Raw genomic sequence first — 10,693 nt, 5'->3', positions numbered from 1 at the left:
CAATTAATTTTTTAGTAGTACTAAGATATATATGTATATATATATATATATATATATATATATATATATATGTATGTATGTATGTATAATATATAATGTGTTTATATGTAAAAAGACACACACACACACACACATACACACACGCACACACACAAACACACACACACATATATATATATATATATATATATATATATATATAGATATAGATATAGATATAGTACGATATCTAAAAGTGCGGAGAGTAACTCTGAGTTCACTAAAAATTAGTAAAGACTAATAGAAATAAAAAAGGTAAGCATATGACATTAGGAAAACAGGGAAAAATGAAAAAATAAAATGGTACGGAACTGCCGACAACTAGCCATTCTATCGTCACCCATCAAATAAGAATATGTATACATATATATATATATATATATATATATATATATATATATATATGTATATGTATATATGTATATGTATATATACATATATATATATATAATATATATATATATATATATATACATATATAATATATATATATATACACACACATATATATATATATATACATACATATATATATACATATATATATACATATATACATACATATATATATATATATATATATATATATATATATATATAGTGAGGGAAGGAAAAAGGAAAAGAAGGGGAAAGGTAGAGGGAAAGAGAGAAAAAATAAGAGAGATATTTCAGTAAATGTTTATTTTTCATCATCATCTCACTTGCGTATTTTTATTCCCTTTATTTTTGTCGCAACCCATTTTATTTTTGAAAAACGCTGAACTAGACAATGTGGACACACATCCTTCCCTCGACAATGTTTGGAGGTGAGTGATGCAACACTCCATGTAGTGACAAACATTGTGGACACTCGGCGCTGCAGTCAACAATTCCAACTGCATCATGCAGCGCTGTACGAGGCTTAGCGGGGACTTGGCTCAAGTTCCGTAAATTAATCAATGCAATGGATACCTCGAAAACAGCAAAATCAACATAACCACACAAAATACTTAAATGGATTACACATTAAAGATCTTTGAACTTTAGGTTTTTCATGATTCTTTAGGCTCTTCTATCAATACATATATGAACCAACACATGAAAACACAATATAAAGACAATCACAAATATATTCAGCCAATTACAAGACTGCAATGTGCAATCAATTTATCACCTTTTTAAAACCAAGTCTATGACACTATTATTTAAAAATTATTTTCTAGCAGTTTCATAATTTACCTTGAACCAGTCTACCGTCTCCTCAATAGCTTGTTTGGTGGGAGTAAACTTGAAATCTGGAAGATATTTTCTTAGTTTAGCATTGCTGGCTGTCTTCTTAAATTGGCCATCACTCTTGCTGATATCATGAACAATTTCTCCTTGATATCCAAAGGCCTTGACCACCAATTCACCTGCGTCGCTAATTGAAATTTCATCTTCTTCATCCACTGCAAAAATGAAAATATCTGCTTTATGTCAAGTGAATAATGCATATGATTTCTACAAATGTTATACGTGTACCAATAGGCCTTCCCTCCTTATAAAGGGGGTGGCCAAGATAAATTGCACATCCTATCAATCATTGCCTCGAGTCTCACAATGGCTGGCAATGGTCCTCACAACCTCCCGCAGATCTCCCTGGGGGAAAAAAAATGGACTGTTGTCTGTGTTGAATCAGCGTGGGACCGCTTCTGTCGCCAGCCCAAAGTGATAGGGTGAGTAGAGCAGTTGCTGGTTGTCAGCTCTCCACGTGTGAAAAAGTAAGAAATACAGCCGAGGTTGATAAGGAGAAATCCTGTGCCCAATCCAGAGACCAAGTGGCAGCTCCTCAGGCTGTATCTCCTGAAGGAAATGTGGAGGTTGTCTGTTTTGAAAATGATCAACTTTGCTATCTATCTATCAGGGCCACCACGTGCAGGAACCCGTCCTTGATCCCTCCGTATCATACAAAACCCATCCAACCATCCTTTATATCTCGGCCCCTCGTCAAAAATTCATTCAGTCACTTTATCTCGGACTCCCTTACTGCTTCACTGCTCCATGTAGCACCATAAGTGCAATCATACCTCCATACAACCTTCTCCTTGAATTCACCCCCAAATATCTTTCCTACCATTCTACCATTTACCCCTGCCTTTTTTTCTACAATTCACCTCCAAAGATTACAAAGGCGGATGCGAAAGAATATAATAATGACAAATAAATTAATAAAATAAAATAAAGTTAATAAAAATTATGATAATATAAATAATAATATATAAAATAAATAAATGCATAATTATAGTTAAATAAGAAACAAACAGGTAAAAAGTAAATAATGATAAATTGACAGACAAATAATAATAAATGAAAATCAAGCAAATAATAAACAGACAAGTAATAACAAACAAATAATATAAAATAAATGGCAGTCATTACAGCTTCGAAATAAACTATATTGCATTGCCTCCGGAGGAAGTTTATTCCATTCATTAACTACACGGTTGGCGAACTTATTTTTACCCAAATTAAATCTTCATCCTGACATTTTGATACCATTATTTCTTGTCGGATTCTCATTGAGTGTAAAAGTGTTGTCACTTTTGATGTTGCCAATCCCCTTTAGAATCTGAAATACCTATATCAAATCACTTCTGAGTCTACGCTTTTTTAGGGAAAACAGATTTATATGTTTTAGTCGGTTTTCGCGTTATTTATTTTTGATATTTGGAATCAGTTTTCTGACTCACCGTTGTACTTTTTCCAATCTGGCAATGTCTTTAATGAGATTCGGTGACCATACGGAAACAGCATATATGTGGACGAACAAACGATTTATATAGCTTGTTAATGAGAGATGGACTTTTGAAGTCAAGGATTGCGCAACCAATCCATACTTTTTTTTTTTTTTTTTTTTTTTTTTACATGTTTATAGAGTTGGCGTCCTGCAACTGCTCTCCTCACCTTCCACTTTGAGCTGGTGGCAGAACCAGTCCCACACTGACACAACTCAGACGACAATCCAAAGTCTCTTCCCAGAAAGATCTGTGGAAGGTTCTAATTACTTGCCAGCCACTAACCTCTCACCTAAATCTTCTATCCGTATTGACAATATTGCACCAATGACAAGATCTACTGTGGGTTCATCACCAAGAAGATGTGCAGGGGAGTGCTGTTGAAGGGTTTATAAAATACAATGATAACGCTTGCAACTAGGGCACCTTATGGCCCATAATACAAACCATGGTTCCACAATATCCATAGGATAATACTAACCTGCCAATATCATTGGCTCAATTTCTGGATACTCCCGGAGAACCCATATTATGAGTCTGCCAAGGTCTACAGAGTAAATGAACTGACGCAAAGGCTTCCCAGAACCCCAGATGACAAATGGCTGGTCATCCCGCTCTGCCAGGTAAGCCTGGTGTGGAGAAAAAATCAGAAGTATGTGGTAAATTATGTTTTACTTGTGAAAGAGGAATGTCTGTTGAGCAGGGAAGGGAGAAGGCAAGAGGAAGGAACGAGTGGAGAATGATTGCAAATGGACTATAAATTGATGCAGGTCAGTGGGATTTCTTATCATCTCTAATTTTGTATGAAGCCAAGGGAGGGAGGGTTGCCATGCTAACCTCTTCAATACAAGTCAAATTCTCGAGTGAAACGTTGGATGCCTAATGTACAATGCATCACACTACTCGCATTATAAAATATAAAGTCACTGCTGTATTACTCGTTCTCTTTCACTAGATAACAATAAACACAGGAGGGTAACTCCCTTACAGGGGTTGAAACCTTTGATATATAGAGACAGATAGACAAGCAATATATGTTGATCATCAGATACATATTTCTCATAACTTTTATTTACCTTATGTATAAGACCTGGCAATACATGCCCCTCTTTTAATTTGAAGTTGTCATGTGGCCCAAAAACATTGCAAGGGATGATTGATGTAAAGTGGCAACCATGTTGTTGATTATACACACGATTCACAACATCAACCATTCGCTTTGCAAAACTATATCCATAGTTAGAAAGGTGGGGAGGGCCATTGTGGACCTAGAAAGAATACGAAATAATAATAAAAAATCAACAAATGAAATAAATAAAAACCTTTTCCTCAATAAGCCATGAGATCAGCTATAATAATCTCCATACAAATAATTGCACACAAATAAAATTGGAATGCTCTAGCATGAAATGCATGAAACTCAACACTGAGTCATTAACAGTCAAGAAGAACATAAATCTATGACTTCGTTCTAATTCATACTCACCATTGTTTCATCAATTGGATATGTGGTCTTATCAGGAAAAATGCATGTAGAGAGACAGGACACAACTTTCTGAACTTTGTACTCTTTGCACAAATCTAGAACAACGTCATTAATTTGACAATTCACTCTCTGAAAGAAAAGAAGTGAAGACAGAATAATATAAATGGAATTTTCAGATATTCAGTAAGGACATACCACATTAAATTCCATGCTTCAAAAAGTCCTCTGTAAGGAGGTGCCTGATTACCCCTCTCCGAGTGGGGGAGTTCAAGGCATTAAATCACATTACCATACAATGGACTGCAATGTTAAAGCATCCTGACAGACCTTTTAGGCCTGTTGCAGAAACATGCATAAAGAAGCAAATAAATTATTTAAAGAAAATAAGCAGCAGGCATTACAGTTCAGTGCTTAGGTGCCCACCCAACTAGATCTTCAAATTGAACTATTCTATAAACCATTACTTCTGCAAGAAGATTACATAACTATGTACTTGTCTTTTTTTTCTACTAATTTTCAAGGCAAAATCAAACCCTGGTCATGATTACTGCCAATCACATTATCCTAGTATCTCCCACTGCCACAATCAAGGCCTCTTTGTCCTGTACATAGGAAAGGGAGGTTACATGTGTGTGTATACTATACTACAAAGGATTACAAAGGCGGAGCATGCCGACAGGAGACCTTTTGGTCCATATCTAGGTCGGATGCGAAAAAAAATCATAATGATAATAGAATGATAAATAAAACCTATAATAATGTAAATAAAAAAAAATACATAAATAAATGCATAGGTATAGTTAAATAATAAACAAACAGGTAAATAGTAAGTAATAATGAATTGACATATAACTAATAATAAATGAAAATCAGACAGACAAATGATAACAAAACAAAAACAAATAATATAAAATAAATTATAATCATTACAGCATACACAAACATCTACTTTATATAAACCTATACAATGACGTATAAAGAACGTGGATGAATCAAAAGTAAGCTCTCGGTGAGTTTTATTTGCCTTAAAAGGCTTTACTGAACTCTTTTATTTTTGGGCATTCGTGGGATTTCTTAGCCACATCCACAAAGAAGGCTCTGAGCATGCACTTTACATATCATTTTAGCCATAAAATGTAAAACAAGAAACATAATCTATCTTTTCTGACCATTCAGTCAGCAAGATGTGAGCCATAAATTTGTATAATAAACAGACCCCAAGGGTGTTCATGCACTTCCAAAAAAAACAAGAGCAATACTTACATAAAAATCACAATTATGTTCCATATTATTGAACAAGCCTCCAACCCTAGCCGCCAAATGAATAACGTATGTTGGTTTATACTTCTCAAACAGGAGTTCTGTAGCCTCACGATCTCTGGTCAATAAATAAACAGATAGATAAAGAGAATAAAACTAATAACCTGAATATGAAATGGGACTGACAAATGACATTTCATTGGTATATTAGTAGCATTTTTTAGGTTTCTACATGTAACCAGTGTCTCCCACAACTGCAAATCTACGTGAAAGAGAGCAATGGCCTAACGGCGACAGATTGTTCCTATAGTGGAATGGGCTCGGGTTCCGAATAGCGACTGTCATAACAGCGACTGTCAATAGAGCGACTTCACAATCGCGATTCTTTTAAAACAGCGACCATCACAACAGCGACCACATGATAGCGATTGTATTATAAGAGCGACTGTCATAACAGCGACATTATCACATCATCAGTCCTCCAAATGTTGCTATCATTATTTTTTTTATCATTGAAAGAAAATATATCATTAAAATAATTAAAAAAATTACTTATACATCATTTCAGGTAACAATATTTTTTGCACATACTGTGTGAAAATGAAATGAAATTTATGAAACAAATTATCTAAATTGAAATTATACAACTTTCATATGTGGACTAAGGTAAATGGTGTTATCATTGCACAAAAAGTTGCCTAACATTGATAACATATTATAACAAGGAGTCTAGGGTTGGGTTGTTCAAAAACTAATTCTGGCGTTAGTTTATCTTGATGTTCATGATGCTTAATGTCAAGATAGATTTAAGGCCAAGATAATGCAAAAATTTGTTTTGAACAACCCAGTCCAGAAGTTCAACATCATTATGAGCATGCAGGAGGGTAGCGCATGGAATGTATGATGTTTCGGCCACTGACGTTTCGGCCAGAACTCTGCAGGGTAGGACGTTTCGGCCAGTCCTCCAAATGTTGCTATTATTATTTACTTATTATTGAAAGAAAAAATATCATTAAAAGAATTAAGAAATATATATATATATCATTTCAAGTGACAATATTTTTTGAACATACTATGTGAAAACGAAATTAAATTTGTGAAACAAATTATCTGAATTGCAATTGTACAGTGCACAAAATTATCTAAATTAAAATCATACAACTTTCATGTGTGGACTAAGGTAAATGGTGTTATTGTTGCACAAAAAGTTGCCCAACATTGATAACATATTGTAACAAGGAGTCTAGGGTTGGGTTGTTCAAAAACTAATTCTGGCGTTAGTTTATCTTGATGGTCATGATACTTAATGTCAAGATAGATTTAACGCCAAGATAATGTAAAAATTTGTTTTGAACAACCCAGTTCAGAAGTTCAACATCATTATGAGCATACAGGAGGGTAGCGCATGGAATGTATGATGTTTCGGCCACTGACGTTTCGGCCAGAACTCTGCAGGGTAGGACGTTTCGGCCAGTCCTCCAAATGTTGCTATTATTATTTACTTATTATTAAAAGAAAATGTATTATTAAAAGAATTAAAGAAATATATATCATTTCAAGTGACAATATTTTTGCACATACTGTGTGAAAACGAAATTAATTTTATGAAACAAATTATCTAAATTGAAATTATACAGTGCACCAAATTATCTAAATTAAAATCATATTTCTTTCATGTGTGGACTAAGGTAAATGGTGTTATTGTTGCACAAAAAGTTGCCTAACATTGATAACATATCATAACAAGGAGTCGAGGGTTGGGTTATTCAAAAACTAATTCTGGCGTTAGTTTATCTTGATGTTAAAAGTCATGGTAACGCTCTGTGTTACCATGATGTTTAATGTCAAGATAGATTTAACGCCAAGATAGTGCAAAAAATTATTTTGAACAACCCAGTCCAGAAGTTCAACATCATTATGAGCATGCAGGAGGGGAGCGCATCGAATGTAGGATGTTTCGGCCACAAACGTTTCGGCAACTGACGTTTCGGCCAGAACTCTGCAGGGTACGACGTTTCGGCCAATCCTAAATGTTGCTATTATTATTTACTTATTATTGAAAGAAAAATATTATTAAAAGAATTAAAAAAACCGACGTAGGACGTTTCGGCCTGTCCTCCAAATGTTGTTATTATTATTTACTTATTATTGAAAGAAAATATACTATTAAAAGAATTAAAGAAATATATATCATTTCAAGTGACAATATTTTTGCACATACTGTGTGAAAACGAAATTAAATTTATGAAACAAATTATCTAAATTGAAATTATACAGTGCACCAAATTATCTAAATTAAAATTATACAGCTTTCATGTGTGGACTAAGGTAAATGGTGTTATTGTTGCACAAAAAGTTGCCTAACATTGATAACATATCATAACAAGGAGTCTAGGGTTGGGTTGTTCAAAAACTAATTCTGGCGTTAGTTTATCTTGTTGTTAAAAGTCATGGTAACGCTCTGTGTTACCATGATGTTTAATGTCAAGATAGATTCAACGCCAAGATAGTGCAAAAAATTATTTTGAACAACCCAGTCCAGAAGTTCAACATCATTATGAGCATGCAGGAGGGGAGCGCATCGAATATAGGATGTTTCGGCCACAGACGTTTCGGCAACTGACGTTTCGGCCAGAACTCTGCAGGGTACGACGTTTCGGCCAATCCTAAATGTTGCTATTATTATTTACTTATTATTGAAAGAAAAACATTATTAAAAGAATTAAAAAACCGACGACCGAGCAACCGACCAGTAAATTCACTTCAGTGAACTTATCTCACGAAGTGAACACAAACATGTAAACACAAACAAATAAATATGAGCGATAGAAACATAAGTCTGCGACCTTTTGAGCATATTTCATTCTGAACCTATCTCACAAAGTAAACACAACTGAACGCGTAAATACAAACACGAAAACACAAGCAATTGAAACATAAATCTGCGACCATTCTGACCGGTCGACAGTAAAGTCGCTATTATTACAGTCACTGTTATAATGCGGTCGCCATTAAGACAGTCGCCGTTTTGAAAGTCGCTCACCTGATTACGTCGCCCTTATGAAGTCGCTATTATGACTGTCGCTGTTTTGACAGTCGCTATCCGGCCCGGATCCCAGTGGAATGCTGACGACTTCAACTTCAACAATATCTCCTTATTGCTACCCTTCTTTACCACTCCTGTGATACCATCTCTTTATTATTCCACAACCTTTAGTATTCCAGACTGATGCTGTGTTCACCCTGTATGTTGTGAAATGTGACTAAATAGAAGGGAGCAAGGAGACTAGGGACCCCCCCCCCCCCCGTGCTTATATTTTTATCTCACACAGCACAGTATGTGCTCACCTGGCCACCTCCATTACGAGGGCTATCAAGGCCTTTGTATATGTAATGTATGTTCTATGAAAGAATCACTGACCCTAACCAGTAAAAAAAGCCATAGGTAGCAGATGATGTTTTCTAACCCCGTTCCTGGTCTTGTCATGAGTTTTTACTAATCTGAAAAATGTCCAACCATCTTAATTAAATAATAATATGGAAAGACAAAGGATTACAAAGAATTAAAAGGCGGAGCATGCCGACAGGAGACCTTTTGATCCATAACTAGGTCGGATGCGAAAAAATATAAAAATGAAAAAAATAGATGAAATAAGATAAAAATTATAATAATATAAATGATAATAAATTAAATGAATAATACATAGGTATAGTTAAATGATAAACAAACAGGTAAATAGTAAATACTTTTAAACTGACAAATAAATAATAATAAATGGAAATCAAGCGAATAAATAGACAAATAATAACAAACAAATAATCAAATAATATCAAATAAATGGCAGTCATTACAGCATCTTGTCTAAATGTTTATCTAAACGAACCTTAAAGCTTCGAACTCAACTACATTGCACTGCCTCTGCAGGAAGTTTATTCCATTCATTAACTACACGGTTGGCGAAGTTGTTTCTACCCACTTCCAAATTAAATCTATTTCCTGACAGTTTGAGACCATTATTTCTTGTCGGATTCTCATTTTGTGTAGGAATTTTGTAACTTTTGATGTTGTCAATCCCCTTTGGAATCTTAAATACCTGTATAAAGTCACCTCTGAGTCTTCGCATTTATAGGGAAAACAGATTCATATGTTTTAGTCGATTTCCGTATGATTTATTTTTGATATTTGGAATCGGTTTTATGGCTCCCCTTTGTACTTTTTCCAATCTTTCAATATCTTTAATGAGATTCGATGACCATACAGAAACAGCATATTCCAAATGTGACGAACTAACCATTTATATAGCTTGCTAATGAGAGATGAGCTTTTGAAGTCAAAAGATCGCGCAATCAGTCCTAGAATCTTATTTGCTTTCTCAGAGGCTGCTTAGATAATCTGAGATCGTTACTGATGATTACCCCTAGATCCTTCTCACCATCCACTTTTGTTAACGCATTTCCTAATAACTTGTAATCGTACTTACTGTTATTTCTACATATGTGCATAACCTTCTTTTTACCTGTGTTAAATTTTATTAGTTACTCTTCAGACCGTTCCTATAATTTATCTAAATCTTCTTGAATATCTAATTGACTGAAGTGATCATTTGCCATCCCGCACAATTTTGTATCATCAGCAAATTTGGAGACAATAGATTTTAGTCCGTGGTCTATATCATTTATATATACTATACGAATAGAAAGTGCCGATTATAAATCAATTGTATTTGACAAGTAGTGCCGAATGGAATGCTGGTCAGAGCTGGATAAGTAAACCAGAGATACACATATCTAATACCTTAGGTCAGCATCCTTGGAAGAAAGGAAGATCCACTTCTCATTTGGCTTCTTGTCCTCCTCCAGTGCAAGCTTAATGCCATGGCCCACCAATCCAGTACCCCCTGTCACCATAATTACAGTTTCTGCCATTCCTGCTGATTATCTTAGCCTTTCCTGAAAAGCAAGGCGTCGACAAAATCAATCTGTTGCCCCAGGTGTCTTCGCAGGAAAGCTGTGACTTATACAAGGGAAGAAGGATTTAGTAAATAATCCAAATGGGAGTTTCCCATAAAAAACAAATCCAATGACATGGAAAAATAGCCGACACGTATATTTAAAAGCGCCTTAAAAGCGAGAAAACTGCTTGTATTTTATCTAA

General features: G+C 34.7%; 1 protein-coding gene across 1 annotated transcript; it reads right to left on the bottom strand.

The window, feature by feature from the left end:
• Positions 1-968: 968 nt before the first annotated feature.
• On the bottom strand, positions 969-10,484 carry LOC143024323 (GDP-L-fucose synthase-like). Its single transcript, XM_076183120.1, has 6 exons — positions 10,334-10,484; positions 5,542-5,656; positions 4,279-4,407; positions 3,869-4,060; positions 3,274-3,421; positions 969-1,466 (listed from the first exon to the last, which is right to left on the bottom strand). The coding sequence occupies exons 1-6, from the start codon at positions 10,462-10,464 to the stop codon at positions 1,231-1,233; spliced, it is 951 nt and encodes a 316-aa protein (XP_076039235.1). The 5' UTR covers positions 10,465-10,484; the 3' UTR covers positions 969-1,230.
• Between the last annotated feature and the right edge of the window lie 209 nt (positions 10,485-10,693).

This window comes from Oratosquilla oratoria, chromosome 4 (assembly GCF_046742065.1).
Source record: "Oratosquilla oratoria isolate Oo_2021 chromosome 4, ASM4674206v1, whole genome shotgun sequence".
In the NCBI taxonomy this organism is placed as follows: domain Eukaryota; kingdom Metazoa; phylum Arthropoda; class Malacostraca; order Stomatopoda; family Squillidae; genus Oratosquilla; species Oratosquilla oratoria.
This window is presented reverse-complemented; position numbering and strand designations above follow the sequence as displayed.

What these genes read in the sequence shown, in the direction of transcription:
- LOC143024323 (XM_076183120.1), bottom strand. Translation starts at nt 10,464, where the DNA reads ATGGCAGAAACTGTAATTATGGTGACAGGGGGTACTGGATTGGTGGGC. An exon ending in TGCCAGGTCTTATACATAAG is followed by an intron (nt 3,422 to 3,868) that starts GTAAATAAAAGT and finishes TCTCCACACCAG; the next exon opens with GCTTACCTGGCAGAGCGGGA. An exon ending in TGAGCCAATGATATTGGCAG is followed by an intron (nt 1,467 to 3,273) that starts GTTAGTATTATC and finishes TCATTTTTGCAG; the next exon opens with TGGATGAAGAAGATGAAATT.